Source organism: Myiozetetes cayanensis, unplaced genomic scaffold (genome assembly GCF_022539395.1).
Source record: "Myiozetetes cayanensis isolate MyiCay16 unplaced genomic scaffold, myiCay2020 scf13, whole genome shotgun sequence".
Classification (NCBI taxonomy): Eukaryota; Metazoa; Chordata; class Aves; order Passeriformes; family Tyrannidae; genus Myiozetetes; species Myiozetetes cayanensis.
In genome coordinates this window covers 10,888,764-10,907,008 of record NW_026086937.1, presented here as the reverse complement: position 1 = coordinate 10,907,008, position 18,245 = coordinate 10,888,764, and the positions used below count along the sequence as shown (strand labels likewise).

The window sequence follows — 18,245 nt, the reverse complement described above, 5'->3', positions numbered from 1 at the left end:
ATTTGTGTGGTCATTTAATTGAAACACGTACCACAAAACAGACCTTCTAATATTGCCTTTGAACCATAGATTTCAGCTAACTAAAGGCTACATTAGTTGAAGTTAGGTATACCAGAACTTGAAACATAGATACTCATGCCTTCCACTATTCCACAGCCATTATTCTGTATTCTTCTGCCATTCCTGCTGAAGTGGTGCCACCAGGGTTGGTGGCAGAGGCCCAGAGCGAGTGGAGGCAGAGGCCCAGAGCGAGTGGAGGCAGAGGCCCAGAGCGAGTGGAGGCAGAGGCCCAGAGCGAGTGGAGGCAGAGGCCCAGAGCGAGTGGAGGCAGAGGCCCAGAGCGAGTGGAGGCAGAGGCCCAGAGCGAGTGGAGGCAGAGGCCCAGAGCGAGTGGAGGCAGAGGCCCAGAGCGAGTGGAGGCAGAGGCCCAGAGCGAGTGGAGGCAGAGGCCCAGAGCGAGTGGAGGCAGAGGCCCAGAGCGAGTGGAGGCAGAGGCCCAGAGCGAGTGGAGGCAGAGGCCCAGAGCGAGTGGGAGGCAGAGGCCCAGAGCGAGTGGAGGCAGAGGCCCAGAGCGAGTGGAGGCAGAGGCCCAGAGCGAGTGGAGGCAGAGGCCCAGAGCGAGTGGAGGCAGAGGCCCAGAGCGAGTGGAGGCAGAGGCCCAGAGCGAGTGGAGGCAGAGGCCCAGAGCGGCGAGTGGGAGGCAGAGGCCCAGAGCGAGTGGAGGCAGAGGCCCAGAGCGAGTGGAGGCAGAGGCCCAGAGCGAGTGGAGGCAGAGGCCCAGAGCGAGTGGAGGCAGAGGCCCAGAGCGAGTGGAGGCAGAGGCCCAGAGCGAGTGGAGGCAGAGGCCCAGAGCGAGTGGGAGGCAGAGGCCCAGAGCGAGTGGAGGCAGAGGCCCAGAGCGAGTGGAGGCAGAGGCCCAGAGCGAGTGGAGGCAGAGGCCCAGAGCGAGTGGAGGCAGAGGCCCAGAGCGAGTGGAGGCAGAGGCCCAGAGCGAGTGGAGGCAGAGGCCCAGAGCGAGTGGAGGCAGAGGCCCAGAGCGAGTGGAGGCAGAGGCCCAGAGCGAGTGGAGGCAGAGGCCCAGAGCGAGTGGAGGCAGAGGCCCAGAGCGAGTGGAGGCAGAGGCCCAGAGCGAGTGGAGGCAGAGGCCCAGAGCGAGTGGAGGCAGAGGCCCAGAGCGAGTGGAGGCAGAGGCCCAGAGCGAGTGGAGGCAGAGGCCCAGAGCGAGTGGAGGCAGAGGCCCAGAGCGAGTGGAGGCAGAGGCCCAGAGCGAGTGGAGGCAGAGGCCCAGAGCGAGTGGAGACACGGGGGCTCTGAGATGTGGGTGTAAGAGAGTGAGTTGTGTGTTCAGTGGGGGAGGTTCATGTGATCTTGTTGATACCTATGAATTTACTGATGGCAGATGAAGCTGTATCAAATTTGTTTTTCACAAGGAAGATGTACTTAACATCAGAATATTATAGTAACTATAAAGCCTAACCTTATTTTTTTTTCACATCTTTAGATATTCAAGAATTTTATGAAGTGACCTTATTGGACAATCCAAAATGCATTGATCACTCTCAGCCATCTGAACCAATACAGCCTGTGAATACCTGGGACTTCTCCAGCCTTCCGAGCACAACAGTGACATCAGAAACACTGCCAAGCAGCCTTAGCCCAAGTATAGAGGTATAATATAAAAGACTCTGTTTTATTTTTCTTTTTGAGACTAATAGTTCAACATTGTGTTCTACATTTCCTTCATTTTATAGAATATTAATTTTCAAAGAAAATGTGCATAATTAAGTAGTCATAGGGGATTTAATTATTGAAATGTTTAATAACATGTATGCATTTTGCTTAGTCAAAAATTTATAAACTCGTTTGTCAAATGTACCATTAAGTGACCATTAAATTGGATTTATGCTTTGATTTTGGAACCCTGCTGCCAGATTTAGTATGTTTATACTCATCCACACTCGTGACTCTTGAGTCACTACTTCATTAGTAATATGGTAAATCTGAGGCTGTATCTTTCTAATAGTAAATTTTTCAGTCTGTTGGGAAGAAATTCCCTGCTACTTCTATGTCCATGTTCTGGAGGGACTTGTTTTTGAAAACTATATGCAGCCAGTTGTCACTAATGAGTGGTGAGAACTGAGCAGGGAAATGCACACTCATGTACATTTTTCACTGAGTCAAGATCTCCCTTCCCCTGTTCAAGTTAAAATGTTGCTTGAATCTTTTTACATCAGACCTCTTATTTGACCCCAAAGAGAAGAACTTTGTTCCAAGTGTGCCCTGAACACTGGAGAAGGTGCGTGAGTAACTGAAGGCAATGCTGTGCTGATCCGTTTTCGTGAACTGGCCATAGAGCTCAGGAGGAGCACTTGGAGAGACCAGCCAAAGGACTGGTTGTGCAGCCTGTAGGGAAGCTCAGGAATAAAGTGGAAGGAAGTCCACTTAGCTGCAGATCAGAAGAGTGTGATGTGCTAATGAGTTTGTGCAGTTAAAAAAAAACCAAGGTGCTTGTGCTTATTGTACCTTTTCTCAAGTTTGTTATATTGAAACTAGTATGAAATACATCAGGAATGCTTTAAAGAGAACTACAGAGGAAATCCAAGACTTGTGTTCTTTTGGAAAGTAAAAAATGGCCAGTGGATCAAAGGTCAGCCAAACCAGGGCAAGAGTTATATATTGCCAAGAACAACTGTTAAAATGTGTTTACATGAAAAATCTGAGCAGCCTAGGTGTACTGTGTTTTTCAGGTTTGTAAGTAATTGGACACTGAAGAATTAAAATTCTAGTTAAACTTGCAGCGTGAGAATAGATTTTCTTTGCTTTTTAAGAATCTTGATTATACACTGGAAAACTTAAATTGTATGTCTCTGTGGAATCTTAGTTACCTGAAATTGCGTAGAGAAGGCCACTGTTGCCATAGTCACCTTAATGAAAACTTTCTCTAAGAATTGTAATGCTGGGGTATATGAGAAACAGTATGGAAAAGATCGTTGTGCTGTTTACTTGAATGCCATCATCTAAATCTTAGGCTTAGAGCTGTAGAACTTCCCTTTCTGAAGGTATGGTGGGAATGGCATCTCTTAGAAGTAGGAGCAAAATGAACAACAGACAATAGGATAGGCAAGGAGAAGCAAAGCTTATTTTGTCTACTGAGGTGTTTTGAAATAAGCTGGTTCTAATGTATTTTGTGTTTGCATGTGCAGAGAACTTACTGAGGCACTTTGGGAGTCATTGCAGTTGCCCTTAGTCATGGAGGATGGATGAAGTTCCAGAAAATTGCAGATGGACAAATACTGTCTTTTTAAAAAGGGAATATGTAGGAGCAAGGCAGGAGAGGAGGATCCAGGTTTAACAGGTACAAGAAATGATTCTACAGTCTTTTGGTAGCAAATCGGAAGTGATAAAGGAGCCAAATAATAGCTGTAATAGTTGTTGATGACAGTTTTATCAAACAGTTTCTTTCTAATGTGGTAATAGTTCTTGTACTGGGAAGAAACAGTAAATGTGATAAATTCTGATTTCAGTACAACTTTTGGCATGGTTTAACAGGCTATTTTTTGAGATCATGTGTCAGTTCAAGTTTCTAAAAAAAATATATCCAAGTCTGGGTTGTTAGTAAAAACATCCTGATTAAATTAATGGCCAGTCTTCGCAAGCGAAGATCCGGGGAAGGTCTTTACACCTTCCAGCCTGCGCATTGGATTTTTTAGGTGAGACACAGTGTGCGCGGAACTGAGCCCACCCTTTAATCCTAAGGTTCATCTGCTGGGGCCAAGCGAGCTTGGACAGTGGCAGTGAGGTCCTTAGGACGTAGGTGGGTTGCCTTTAAGGGCTAACGAGCCCCACCTGCCCGGGAGTGGCCCTGACCGGGAATCGAACCCGGGTCTCCGCGGTGATAGCGCTGCGCCTTTACCACTAGACCACCAGGGGCTCCACTGATTAAATTAGTAATTAAACAATGGAAAGAGAATGGTGTGTTGCTGCTTCAGCAGCTGAGACTAGAACGAAGCCTTGGGCAGTTGGCGTAATTGATGGACAGGCTCTGGTTCAGCAGAACCAAGTACAGTGTCCTGCACTTTGGCTGAACTAGTGGAAGTTGAATAGTTAAGAAGTGGTTTCTCAGAAAAGGTCTGGGTCATTTTTGAATCTCAAGGTGAGTCAACCATGACATAAGAACACCTTAATGACATAAAAAACCTGTTCTGCTCTACTTGGTCTGCATAAGGCTTTGCTGGAGATACTGTCAAATTTGAGGTACCACAGTGCAAAAAAAAGATGTATAATTTCAGTGCTTAGAGATTGACATGGAGGATCTAAAGTTTGAAAAGGAGTGAAGACTGGAAGGATTTGGTGCTGCTTAAAAGAATTGAACACTTAATTGGGAAACAGAATTTTCATGTATTTGTAGGTAAATGTGGAAAAGGAATGTAGGATCCTGGCAGAGCTGTACATGGGCAGTCTCCCTTACTGAAGGTCTTCTGACTATCTTAAATGGCTTAATTTTTTTTCCCCCTGTAATGCACTTGGGAACAGTCTAATGGACTTGAGGATTCATGTCCCTACCAAACCATTTTGTAATTGCTAAATATGCTCCTAATTCTAGCAGCTGGGACTGGGAAGCACAGATGTGCTGCTATGAGATATGTGTTACGATGTTGCAACTGTAGCACCTTTTGTGCTTCTCCTCTAGGAGAGAAACTTTCTGACATCTGAAGTACAGAATAGTGGGTACTGATAAATCCAGGCTTTGTGATTGTTCACTTGCCAGCCCCCTACAGAAACTGTTTCCAGTTGTTTATGTATTTATTTATTATTTCCAGTTGTTTATTTATTTATTATTTCCAGTTGTTTATTAATTACATTTATTTATTTATTTATTTATTAAGTTTATTTATTTTGTGACCAAGACGTCCATAGTAACAAAGACAGACTTATCAGGTCAAAGGGTACTGTCATTCCCTGCATCTTTCTATACTGTACATGGGGGTGTATATAATTACTAAGTTGCATCTTTAGTTTTTATTCTCATGTGCTGTTAGGCTGCCAGTAATACAAAGACTTGTCCTTGACACTGCAGCAGTGACAACAGGCACATTATCATGGCAAGGTCACTGATGTATTGAAAGGAAGAATGGCCTGATTTGGGAAGTCTCACCAGAGACATGTTTGTTCTCAGCTGCACTGTTTGCTTCTCCAGTACAGTCTAGTGGTCATGGTATGTAGTGTTACCTCACAGAACTTGAGCTGGTGTGGGTTACTTTTTTTTTTAAGTGGCCCAGATTTGAATATTTATGACAAAGCTATCTGTCTTCCTTCAGACTTTTTGGGTCTTTAAGTATCATGTGAAAGCCACAGTCGTTTGACCTTCAGTATATGAAGGTCAGATTTTAGATTTACTGCCAGTATTTAAAAGCACAGTTGCACATGTTGGTGTTGATCCTCATTCATGTGAAACTGAAAACAAGCTTTTCTCCCAGTCTTGGTCACTTACAGTAAATGTTACCTTGTATTTCATTAGTTAGAATATTGTTTCCATATTAAGTTATGAAGGTGAACAATTTTTGAAAGTGATAGGTTAGTGTTGGTTTCATTTTCTCTAAGACATTTTTAGTTTAGCTTTCACATATATATGAAAATTGTTACATAAACATATAATCTTATATGTTTTATTTGCCTTAATTCTTTCTTCTTCAGTGCCTTTTTTTCTTTATATACCTGAAAAGCGATATGTTCTCCTCAATATTTTAAAATTTAATAATAATTATGAGGATATATATTGACAATTTATATTCCACATATTTGCTATGTGTAGTATGTGAAAATTTCTTTTTATACTGTAAAACTTAATGCATTTTTGTTTCAATAGTATGCTTTTTTAAGCTACTTAGGCTTTTTTTTTTTTAAGTTATTTTATAATTGGTTTTAGTCAGCCCAAGGGCATAACAATTCCAGTACAGCATGTGTTTAACCTAATGATTTGTTTTGCTTGCTGAACTTTATTAGAGACGGGGGGGGGACTTCACTTTAATATTTAATCTGCTTTTGTTCATAACCATCTTTTTTTTAATAAACTCTCACTTTTTATGCTTTGAATGCTGCCGTCCAGTTCAGAGTTAGTTCATTAAGCAGGTACAAGCAGATTGGCATACCAGATACATTCTGAGATTATTTTAGCTGTATCCTGTTGCTTGCCAGGCCAGTGAGTCTGTAGGTGATAAGAATGGGACATTTTTTTCTTGCTTGGAAATTGTTAAGTCTTTGAAGTAATACATTTCAACCCCATTTCTTTTACCTTGAGGATACTTTTTTGCTGTGGTTACTGTGGGCCAAGTAAGTATTCTTCCAGCTCACACTTTGATGGTATATATGAGAGCTGCTTGAGAGTGGGAATATAATGCTCCCCTAAAGGGATTAAGGATTGTATTACAAGAACTTTCTACACAGCTGACTTTGGGAATGACTTTTTAGCAATGTGTGCTTGTGTATATACATAGAATAGTGGTATACAAGCTTAGGTTCCCTGAGGACTTCTAATGGAACATAGCCTAATTCTGTTTTTGCCTTTCTACTTCTGAATCAAAAGCCAGGAGTTTGTAATCCCCACAGGTTGTGTATTAGAGAAAGTTAGAGCTACAGATGGCAAGTTTTCCTGTTCACAGCAATCTGTTTTCTTTTTCATGCTCTATATTTCCTGGAACCTTATTTAGCAGTTCTATTTGTTTCAATCTCCAGCACAAAAGGATAATGGGGAAAAAAAAAAAAAAAGGAAAAAGGCAAAAAAAAGGCAAAAGAGTGACTCAAGACAGTGATAAGCAGGAGGGGAATGTTAATCCTTTCAATGCAAGGAAATACTAAAAAAAACCCTTCTATATGCAATTTGAAAAGGACGAATGGTTCATACCTTTTTTTTCTGTGCATTAAATACTGGGCTGAGGTGTGCACTGGCAAAGGGAACAGATCTGAAGCAAGATCTCAGCGCTGGGAACCATCTGAGAGCTGTGTGTATGCGCAGGAGGGAGCAGCAATGGAAGCTGTTTGCTGTGATCTGTGGTGCCATCTGTAGGTGGGACAGTTTGTGTTTGACAAATATGCTGGGAAACTTGAATTAGTGTTAGAAATCTCTAACCTAATTGAGTAGTGTATTGCTAAGAAATAGTTGTCTTGTGACAACTATTCTTTTTTTAACTTTTTAAATCTGTAGGATATGTTTTAATATTATGATAATTTTAAATCTGAGAAGTTAAAAAGTGTTTGCTGTTTAGCTTGAGTTAAAATCAGCCCTACTAAATTAATTTTAGATGTTAAAAAAACCCCACTGAACACTATCTCAAAGAAAATGTTTCACCTTAGGGGAGGGAACTTAATCTGGAGTCTCTTACAGCTGGACAAACACATCTCTGTGTTTAGTGAGTAATGGTGGCTGAAGGACTTTGGTCTGATCTGAGGTTTCCCCATCTATCTGCACATGCCTGTGTGTTCAGTGTCTGGCACGTAGAGAGACTGTCTGGCTCACTCTCTTCTGAGGTCCTTTGCCAAATTCTTTTTTTTTTATGAAAAGAAAGCAAAGGAAACAGCTGATATGTCTGTAATTTCAGCTAAAATTTGACACAAAGGCAGAGCAGATAGGAAATTCTCTAAACATCTTGGGATTATAAAATAATTAGGATTACCTGTGAGGTCCATCAGATTGCAAAGGATTTCAGTCAGCTGAGCCTTGAAAATCTACAGGAACGGGAACGGCAAAACTTTTCTGGTCAGTCTGTTCCAGTGCTTGACTGTCCTCATGGTGAAAAAGCTTTTCCTTATTTCTGAATGAAATCTCTGTTTCAATTTATTTGTAGTTTCTAATGTTTTTCCATCATGCAGCATGAATTTGGCGCTCTCTTCTGGATAACCTCACTGTAGGTACCTGGAGGCTACTTTCAGGTTCTGCTGAACTTTTTTTCAAAGTTTAAACAAACCCTGTGCTTTCATCCTCCCTTTAAGGGTCATCTTCCAACCCCCTCAATATCTTAATGGCCCTCTGCAGAACTTGTTCAATGTTATCAAAATACTTGTCATATTGGGGGCCCAAAGTGGAATATAGTATTCCAGATGTCCTATCAGAAGTGCCAAGCAAAGGGGAATAATAGAGTTTTATGGTACTGAGTGTGTTTCTATTAATGCAGGTCCTGTCTGCTTCCTTAGCTATCAAGGCATATTGCAGGCTTATGTTAGGTTTGCTCAGTATCTGTCAAAAGACAAAAAGTACTCAACATGAATATTTTGAAAAGGGATAAAGTTAAGCTAACCTTCTTTCCACCTACGAAATGGGAATTGGCTTTCTTTACAAAGCAAGCAGTAATGTCATCTTAATCTTTGTAAGATTTTTGTGTAACTTCTTAATAAGGCAGGCTTATGTCGTCTGGAGGACAGAATTTTGGATGTATGGTTTCTAGTGGAACGAAAAAAATGGTGTGTGATCGGTAGCGGTTTGTATTCAGAATGGATCATACATCAGGCAGTTAATCAGGATCGCAGAGGAAGTCTTGGAAGGAGATACCTGCATATGTAGAGCACATTATTAAAACAGCAGAATACTCTTGTTCTTCTTGTTTTTCTGTTTCTGAATTTTAACTGCAATATCTTCACCTGGCCTTTACAAAGTCAGTCGTACCTGTTGTAATAAAAAACTGTTCCTGTGAAAATCCCTGACCTATTGTGCTGTGTTCAAGTACCTTCTTTGCCTTAATATTTATAGAGATTCAGTATTGGCTGGCTTGGTGAAATGCTGTGTCTGATTGTTGTACTCCCTGTTACCGAACTGGTCCTTTACACTTGTGTCTGTATGTGCATATTGGCCATCATTTATCTCAACTCCTTTGCAAAAATGATGTGTTTGTTTTTATTTGAGCACCTAATGGAGTATAGTCCAGGGTTACTCAGGAGCCTCCTTGCTTTCTGTGTTAACTTTACAGAGGGGAAATGGTATTTGGCTTGCTCGATATTTCACCTTCAGTTCTTGAGATCTGTTTGTACAAAGAAAAGTAAGTCTTGAACTGAAGCTGAAAAAGTCCCACTATTTCTAAAAATGCACCTTTCTCAATTCAGAGGTAAATGGAGAACTTAGAATTCAATTTTTTTTTTTTTGCTATCTAATTATGGTTTTTATAAACTTGGAATAATGACATCTTGCAGCCAGGTTCAAAGGTACGTAGATAAACTAGGTTACAGCATCTCACAATTTTAGTCCTTTCAGTGATGGTAATGCTTGATCTTTGCTGAGTCTTTGTTATGTCTCCTCAAATATGCTGAGGCTGGGCAATTGCCTGTGAAGCCGAGCTGAGCCTGCTGCTCTGGTTACACCTGTGACAGCTGTGTGTTACGTAGGTGTTCTCACAGAATCTGAAGGCAAATTAGAATCTAAGTAACCATATGTGCTTTTAGATTTGTGGAGAGATGAAGAAATTATTTTTTGGAAAAATCAGTATTTTCCAAAGCATTGTTTTAATTTGCATGGTTTATTTCTATACATGGTTTATCTGTGCATGTTTATTTAGTTATCTGGTGACTTCGTAGATAGAATAAGCCTGTGAAGGTGCAAAAAGTGACTGTCAAAAACCCCTCTCTTCTCTTTGTGTTTCTCACATGAGAATCATGTTTGTTTTTTAATATTAATGCCATGAATATTGGTGGATGGAAATGCACTTTCTCCTTCTGGCCAAGGTGTAAAGAATAGTTGTTACTGATTGTTACTAAGATCACTTGGAGCTGATGGGACAGAAAGGTTTGTTTTTAGTAAGTAAGAATGACATTAAAGAGATTGCAATGCTTTTTACAAATTCAGTAGAATAACAGTGATTTTAATTGCTAACAGCACTATGTTACTTACTCTTCAGTGCATTAAATATGTGACTTTTCATGCTTTTCATGATTTTGATTCAAGTTTTGGGGTGTTCTTTAATCTTTCTGTTGCTTCTCACAATAGAATTTAAAGAAAAGAAGGTTCTAAGTTATTTTATTATTTAATTACAGTAGTTTCAGTTCTGTCTTCCTTACCTAGTTCTCATTTTGAAAAAACTCTGTCTTCCGAGTTCCAAAATTTAACACATGCTTGCTCATTCACAGAGTTCTATAACTTTTTTTCAAAAAGCTGTATTATTTTTTCTTATGAGAATACTAAACTGCCTAAAGGTTTGAGTCTTGGTCAATCTTTTTTGAATGCTTATTTCTACTACGTGAGGTATTTCCAGTGAAAAGTGTGCAGAAACTGCCTTTGGACTAGGAAAGGCTTATTTTATACGTAGTGCTCTCTTCGAGTGCTTATCTATTTGTGCACTATGTTTTTTGCTCTACTGTATAGTATGTGTGATTGCCATCTCTTTTCCTGTTTGTGGACACTGTTAGCTGAAGATGGGTCCTGAGAGAACCATGTACACAGTTACCAGAAGGACTTTGCATCCCTCATAGTGGTGCAGTGATTGGTAAAGGGCTCTAATGGAACTTGGTTGTACAAGCTGTTCTGATCTGTAAAGCAGTGGATGCATTACTACTTTTCATGCACACTTGTTATGAGGTGACTTTGTCTGTGCTCTCTGCTCTGAAGTGTTTAGTGTGCCTGTTCTTGATGAGCAGCCTGATCCACAAATCCTCAGCAAATAAATGCCTTTTCCTCAGCGCTCTGGATAGGTCTGTTTTCTATATCTTGTAGTCTGCATTGGCAGCCTGAAGGTGGAAAGACTAATGGGTCTTGTTGGAAGGGTGGTAGTGAGTGGGAGGGGAAAAAATGGCAGTATAGTGATACTTAGTTCTGAAAGAGTCCCAGAGAAGGCAAGAGAACATAAAAATGAGGGGAACAGAGGTGATGGATTCTGAACATGAGCTGGTTGTAGACAGGATTAGTCTACAGAAGCTTGATCTTGAACCAAGAGAAAAATTTCAGTGCTGAAAAGGTATCATTAATTTTTGCCCTTCATAGACTGAACATGAGGGACAAGCCAAGTTTGGGTGTGCTGTTGGGGCTCCTAGGGAGGTTTGTGCCAGAAATGTACATTTGGACTGACTTAATGTCTTGTACTGGTCACTGAAGATGTTTCTGGAGTGGACAGTGGACATGTGCCAAATCACTGAAAAATGTATTTACTTAGTGTCCCTTAACTTTTTGGATACTTGCACTTTGGTAATTTCTCCGAACCTTATAGGTTTCCCAAAACAAGACTTGGTAAATGCAAGGATAATTTCTTAGTGGAATACCTTGTGGGCATTCAGCTGTGAATGTAATCACACCCACCTTTTCTGACAGAGGAATGTTCCATCAGCTTAACTGGTGCTTTTCTGCTTTTTGAAGTTAGAACTTTTAGCCTTCTGTCTGACTTGACCCTTATCAGTCTGAAAGACATGTATTCTTCCCAGTGATGCTTTGTAGCAGTGAGAACTTCACCTTGGTGTTCACAGTAGAAATTTTTCACAGACTGTGTAAAAATAAAAATAAAAAATATCTCTGGCTTGACTTGGTTGCACAAGTTAAAAATCCTCTTGGTGGCTGAGTAGTAGAAGATTTATCTTAAAGTTCCATTCCAGTTTGTCCTATAAAGGTAGCAACTGCCTGCAAAATAAAATGTGTAATTTTGGGAAGAATAGTTTCCTTGCATACCAACCCTGTCCCCCCTCCCCCCCTCAGCATATACGGCAGAGCCTGGGAATAAAGTGGAGCAAAGTTGCAGAAAGCTTGAAAGGAATGCTCTAGATACACGTTTAGTATGTTCTAGAGTTGTTTGCTGATGCAAAATACAGTCATTTTCACTAGTTGTACATCTTGGGCTAAAAGCAAAATAATGAGGATAAGATTTAATAACTTGAATTTACTTACTGAATTTTTTCAATATACTTCATTTTATTTGCAGCGAGGGTGGTAGCAGGAGACCTCATAGGACAAGAATGGAAACTGAGTTGACCATTTGCTTTCAGTGCCTCTTGTGGGAAATTATTGTAATAAGGTTCTTACCAATGTATGAAATTGTCAGGTTAGTGTTTCAGAGTACACAGATGTTGTGGGTTTTTTGTGCCCAAGTGTTAGACTTTCCCCAGCCATTCTAATTAGGCTGAGGAGACAATGCCTGCCCATACAAACTTTGCCTTGTCACTGCATTACAGCCTTACAAAAGGAATGAAATTCTAGGTTAATTCCAGGCTCAAAATAGCGTTTCTCTTGCAATATGCATTACTCTTTCCTTGCCACTTTCTTGTCTCCCTGTTCTACATGGAATATTCCATTCATTACTGCTTGGGAAATCAGTTATTTTGCAGTCTGCAAATGCTGAAATGATGTTAGAGGAGAAATACTTGTTTGCAACCAAAACTATTTTTGAACAAACGCTTCATTTTAGAAATTGTAACCAGCTGAGAAAAACTGAATTGAGATTTTTTTGCTGTAAAATAATTTTGTATTGCATTTCATCAAATGATTGCCTGTGATGCTCATGTGTTAGGTAATCCTGAGAGAGGAGTATATGAAATAGAATATGAGGAGGTACTTAACTGGGATGGAACAGGATTTGACATCTTTTGTAGGATATTTTCAAGGATACATTTAAGTTTTTAAGACATAGATAATCAAAGTAGGTTAAGAATCTTTCATGAAACTTAAAGCATTTGTTTTTTAGCCTGCTGCTTTTTCTCCACACTGTTTCTACCTCTGAATGAATCCAAAGGGAAACCTGGCACTCACTCCAGTGTTTTGACTATTAAATAAGTGTGCTCTTTCTCATTCTGTTGAGATGGTGTTTGGCTGTGTTTGAAAAGAAACCTTTTTAAATGTTTGGAAAGATACCTGCTATGCTGAAACGATGGATTGCTTATGCATTGTAACAACAAAGGTAAGATGATAAAGCTTTTGATTAATGCCTACAATCTGGGAAGTTCTTGTTGAATCTTTCAGTTTTTGTCTACCTATAATGAAAATATTTTGCTGGTTTTCTAGTGCTGATATTTTTTAATTTTAAACTGCAGATATTGTCAAAATAAATTCTGTACTTGTTGCTAAGAACAATCATAGATGTTAATTCGTTGAAGAGCTAATTATGCACATATTGAAAAATTCAAGTGTAGTAGAATGATTTATTTTCTCATTCTGCAGTTAGACTCTCTTCTATAAAAATCCTCTCTCTTTAAACCTGCTAAAATAGTAGTTTGCTTTTTATTCCAGAGTGAGGAATTCCAAATGATGCTTTATGTGACCTTATGTTTAAAATAAGCATCAAAGAGAAGATGATGAATCTGGCAAGTCTTGTTAGGGATGGATATATTTCAAGATACTTTATTATCTTGATATTTTGCTGCTTTGAGATGAAGACACCCAGATTGCTAAGTGTCATGCCTTCTGTGCTAGGATAAAGTTTTACGTATGTTCATTTTTAATACACTCCACTTGTAACTGCTAAAGAGAAAATCTGATGCATAAACAAAATATATTAGTAGTGTGCTTGTGAAATATTGACTTTTGATGAGTTTTGTTGTTTGTAGGCTTTTTATTTTCCTTCAAGTGATAAACTTGTTCTGTATTGCTCCCTTTTCCTTAGATGTTTAAATAATTGCTGGTTTAATTTTTTTTTTTTTTTACAAATTACTTTGACTTCTAGCATTCTTCTGGATAATTTGAAAGCATGAAACTTGCTTATGCAAATATCCTTCTCAAGAAATATAATAAAATTGAGCACCTTTGAGAATATTAGGTGGATTTAATTATAGTTTTTATAAAAGAGAAGTTCAAGATGCTTACCAGGTCTGTTTGACACAAGGAAGCAAAGGCTGACTGGAATGAGTGAAGTTACCTTGTCTCTCCCCAGCAAAGGAGTCTTTCTGTTGGGTTTTTTTTGGAAGTGAAACATATCCTTTTAAATCACATTTGGGTGATAACATTAATTTGTGGCATTTCTGCTTTATTTATTTTTGAATATTCTCTTTTGTGCAATGAGATTGGGATTGGATATTAATTGCTTGACTGAGCTTATATTGATATGTATTTTAATTTTATTGTACTCATTTTAACAGAGGATCAGAGCTCTCATTTTTGTAATTTTGTGCATTTGTTCACCTTCCCACATCTACTTGTCGAAGAGCAGAGAAAGAATTTATATTGTCAAGTTACACCAACACAAAACATATTCTGAGAAAAAAAAAAGTTGTTTTTTTAATATGATGAACTTAGCTCTATGGGTGCTAAGGAGGTAAGACTGCTCACAGAAATGTTTTAGGGGAGAGGGAGAGATCATTTCTGCACAGCAGAGATGAATATGGGTTTAGACTGCTCGTGCATTTCCACCTGCAGTTATCAGCACTTAATCCTTCCTGCTTCATGTGAAGTTTTGGCCTCATTTAACTAAATGCTGCTCTAGTACCTTGTAGTTTTAACTGAAGCTGTTTATTTAAAGTGGGACTTACAAAAGAACTGTTTGCTTCCCTGCGTAGTGTGGTGTCTGATTACTTGGAAGTTGTAGTCTAATGAAAAGTATGTTCCTTGGTTTTGTGCATAAATCTGTTTTTCAAATGTTAAGGAAAATCAGTGCATGTAAATAAGGCAATTTTGAAATTAGCATTAAGCAATGTGTCATGGGATTAGTAATAATGTTAAATGCTTCCCCTTTCTGCAACTTGAGTGGAAGAGTATTTGAAACAATTCATTGTTACTCTTCTTCTGACTAGGGAAGAGAAGGATTTGGCCAACAAGAGGAAATTCCTAATGAATTTGAGAAATCTTTCATAATTTCATCTTTGATAATTCTGTTTTGCTTAATTTGGAATTAAGGTCTAGTCACAATGGGTGAACAGGTCCTTAAACTAATTTCTGTCCTGTCTTCAAAGGTCCAAATGGTTTACTTTGCCCAAATCTAGTGCAGAGCACTGATTAATACAGTATTTTTTTTCCCTTTATGTGGGCACATTTGATTTGATGTAGGTAGGCAAATTTGCATCACTGCAACCATGGATACTATTAAGAGTAGGCATGTGGGCTGAGCTTACAGTAATGATTTTTATTTAAGTCATAGTTTTAAATGAGTTCATGGCATTTAAAAGTACAGAATATGAAAAACCATTGATTTTTCCAGAAAAAAGCTATTTTTGAGCAGTCATTCTTAGCCTGTTTGTTCCGTAGTATATTTCCAGTAAAACAGTTGAATTTAAAATTAAAATGATGTAAAATTGCTTTAAATAATGTTTCTAGTCTGACTAGTGTGAAAGAACGATTGTTTTGTACTGTTTTTATTCCAAAACACTCAGAAGTATCCTGGGCTGCACCAGAGCAGCATCACTGTAGTCCAGAACTGGGTTTTGGCTACTGTCAGAAACAAGGTATCTCCGGAGAGGGGAAGCAGGTATGATGTATCAACTAAGGGAGAGAGATGAAGGCTTTTTTTCCTAAGTTGTTAAACTTTAGCTGTGAGACCTCCTAAATTCTGGGTTTCCTCTGTTCTGGGTGAGCACAATGTTGTGAGGTGCCTGAGCACAGGAGAACAGCTACAGCCGGTGTGGCTGAAGTGGGAAAGGTAACACTGAATTTGTGATTCCTGTAGGTTTCCTCACTTGGTTGTGCATTGTTCTGTAGTTCAAAGTCCCACTGTTGTTATTGTCAGTTTTTTTGGAATTTCCCTCAGTTTAAGTCAATTGTGCATAATGGAACATGCACTGGAAATGATCTTGTCTAACCACACCTGCTTAAAGCAGAGGCAGCATCAACTTAGATCAAGTCATTTAGGGCTTTGATAGGCTTTTGTAAAGCCCCTTGCCCTGTCTCAGTTTGAAGTAGTCTCTCTTCCTGCTGTGCACATGGGCCAAGTTTTGTTTTCTTGGAGGTCTCCTCTTAGACATGAAAAGGGTCCTGCCAAGCACCTTTCTCTGTGTTGAAGAAGATCAGTTCCCTGAACGTTCCTTGTTTGTGCTTCTGCCAAGACAATCTCATTGGCTTTCCACTGTATGTGATCCTCTATTCCAGATGTGATCTGCCAAGTGTTTGAAAAAACTTAAGATGTTGCCCTGCAAGTTTTAAACTTCTAAAGCTACTGTGTGCATAAACCCTGAAAGCTCCAGTGTTGGTAGGAAATAAAATATGAGAGGCAGTTGTGTGAAAACAGAAACAGTTAAAACCTAAGCTTTTATGTATAAACTTGATGGAGAAATTACTTGGTGGGCCCAAAGGAGGATGCTTTCTTAAGTGGAGGAACAAAATACAGAATTAGAAATTTAAAATTGTAGAAGAGATGTAAATGAATTATATGGGAAATTACTACACTAAAAACTTAAGAAAATATATTGAGAGCTTAATAGTCCATAACAGCCCTTCCAGTTGGCAATGTGAATAATGTGTCATGATGGGTTTTGGCCAAGAACTTAATTTTACCAACATTCCACGTCCTCACTAAAAAGCAAATTGCTTTTCAAACATATTTGATTGGATAAATCATAGTTATCTGGTGAGCCAGTTGAGGAGTGCTAATAATAGATCACTGGACTTCATTACGCCATCTGGTTGTAGTGTTGAAGAATTGGGTGCAGAATTAGTCATAAAAGCTTTGGAAAGTGAAAAATATGATGCTTCACCAATGCTGGCAGCACCAGCAGATGGTATGAAATTGCTCTTGCATGTAATCTTGAAGTATAATGCAGTGCCAAAGAAACAGCTGCCTACTAGATAGTTGGTGTCAAAATCAAGGATGGTTGTCTGTAGTCTGAAGGATTGGCCAACTTTCATTTGGAATAGGAGACCAAGCATGGGGAATGTCTGCTGTAAATGGGTTTAAAGGGTATTTGACAAAAACAACAAGGAATGCAAGTAGAGAATAATGATCTTGTGGTCATGCCAGGAGAAATGATGTCCCAACTGCCTGCATTTGTGATTGTGACCAAGTCTATAAAAAGTTTGACGTTTTAATGCAAAGAATGGACTTTGGCAGAGGGTCATGCTTCTACTCTACATGGCAAATAAAGAAGTCCTGCGCAACATCGCATAGCATGAGATTGGTTAGATCTGGAGGTTGTAGTTAAGAACTTCAGAAATGCTATTTTTTGGATTCTATGGATGGAACTGAAGGTGGTTTCTCTTGAGTTCTGAAGATGAATAGGTTTGAAGATGATAAAAGATGACAGCAATAGCGATGAAGATGGCATGGAGTGATCGTGGAGGAAGTGATAAAGGGACCTGATACACAAAATCTGAAAAGCTGTGCCAAGAAAGTATGAGAAAATAGACTGACTTAAGGCAAATCATTAGTTGAAGTTTATGTTCTTACTATATATCGATTAGAAGAATATAATAAACTTTCTGCATTTAACTTCTTTTTCAGGAGATTTTCTGAATCTCAGAGTTCTCTTTCTGTTAACATATTATTTGGTATTCTCCCAACCAACAAGAGTTTAAGACTCAAGGACTTCCTGGGCCAGAGGCAATTGCTCTGTAGTATTTTTTGGCTTTCTCTTACATGCATTGTCTGTCTCGCCAAAAGGCACATAGAATACAAAACAGAGGTATAAATCTGTGGCATGTACTTCTTACACAGAGCATCTCCAGAGATATAATATTTGTTTGATTGCTACTTGAAAATGACTGCAAGTATACAGGGTCATTTAATTCATAAACCACAACTTATTAGAATTGTGTAGTTATTCCGGCAGAGACATCAGTGAAATTTGTATTTGTTGGAGTTTTTGTGCTGGAAGAAACTGGACACTGTGTAGCTGGGGTGTTTACATGAATCTGATGAATCTCACATGAATCTCTTTAGTTGTTTTGTGTGTTTGTACTTATTTTCCCTTCTGCTTTAAAAATAAAAGCTACTAATGAACTAGATATAAGTGACAAATGAGTTGTATATGGTTACTGCACAGTTTTGGGTATGTTTGGTTAGGAATTGATGGAAGAGTAGATAAAACAAATGCCTGTTAAAGATGAGTATTTCCAGCAGTTGAGTTGTACAGCTTGTGGACTGACTCTGAGAATATGGTGAAGAATATGTATAGATTAGAGATGCTGAATGCAGCAGTAAAAAAAGAGAATAACTTTCTGAAATCAACCCTATAAATAAGACCCCTTCACAGCATTTTCACAGGTCCATTTGCCTGCCTGGAACTGTGTAGGTTTATTCGGAGGAGCTGATGATCATAATCTGGGTAATTTTCTAGGTAGGGTTAACGGCGACAGAGTGGTGAAGCATTCATTCCTGATCAGTTTTGCTTTGCTGTCCTGTTTACTATGGCAGGAGAATTCAGTCTTTGGA

The 18,245-nt window shown here is 39.2% G+C and overlaps 1 protein-coding gene across 18 annotated transcripts in view; it reads left to right on the top strand.

The window, feature by feature from the left end:
* DLG1 (discs large MAGUK scaffold protein 1) overlaps positions 1-18,245 on the top strand; it is a 151,270-nt gene that overhangs the window by 14,182 nt on the left and 118,843 nt on the right. For 17 of the 18 annotated variants that reach the window (XM_050308343.1, XM_050308342.1, XM_050308336.1 and 14 more), the window contains exon 3: positions 1,502-1,668. In XM_050308343.1, coding sequence (XP_050164300.1) covers positions 1,502-1,668 — 167 coding nt within the window. Of the gene's footprint in view, positions 1-1,501; positions 1,669-12,289; positions 12,855-18,245 lie in introns of those variants that run through there. The other variant, XM_050308348.1, reaches the window with a different exon arrangement.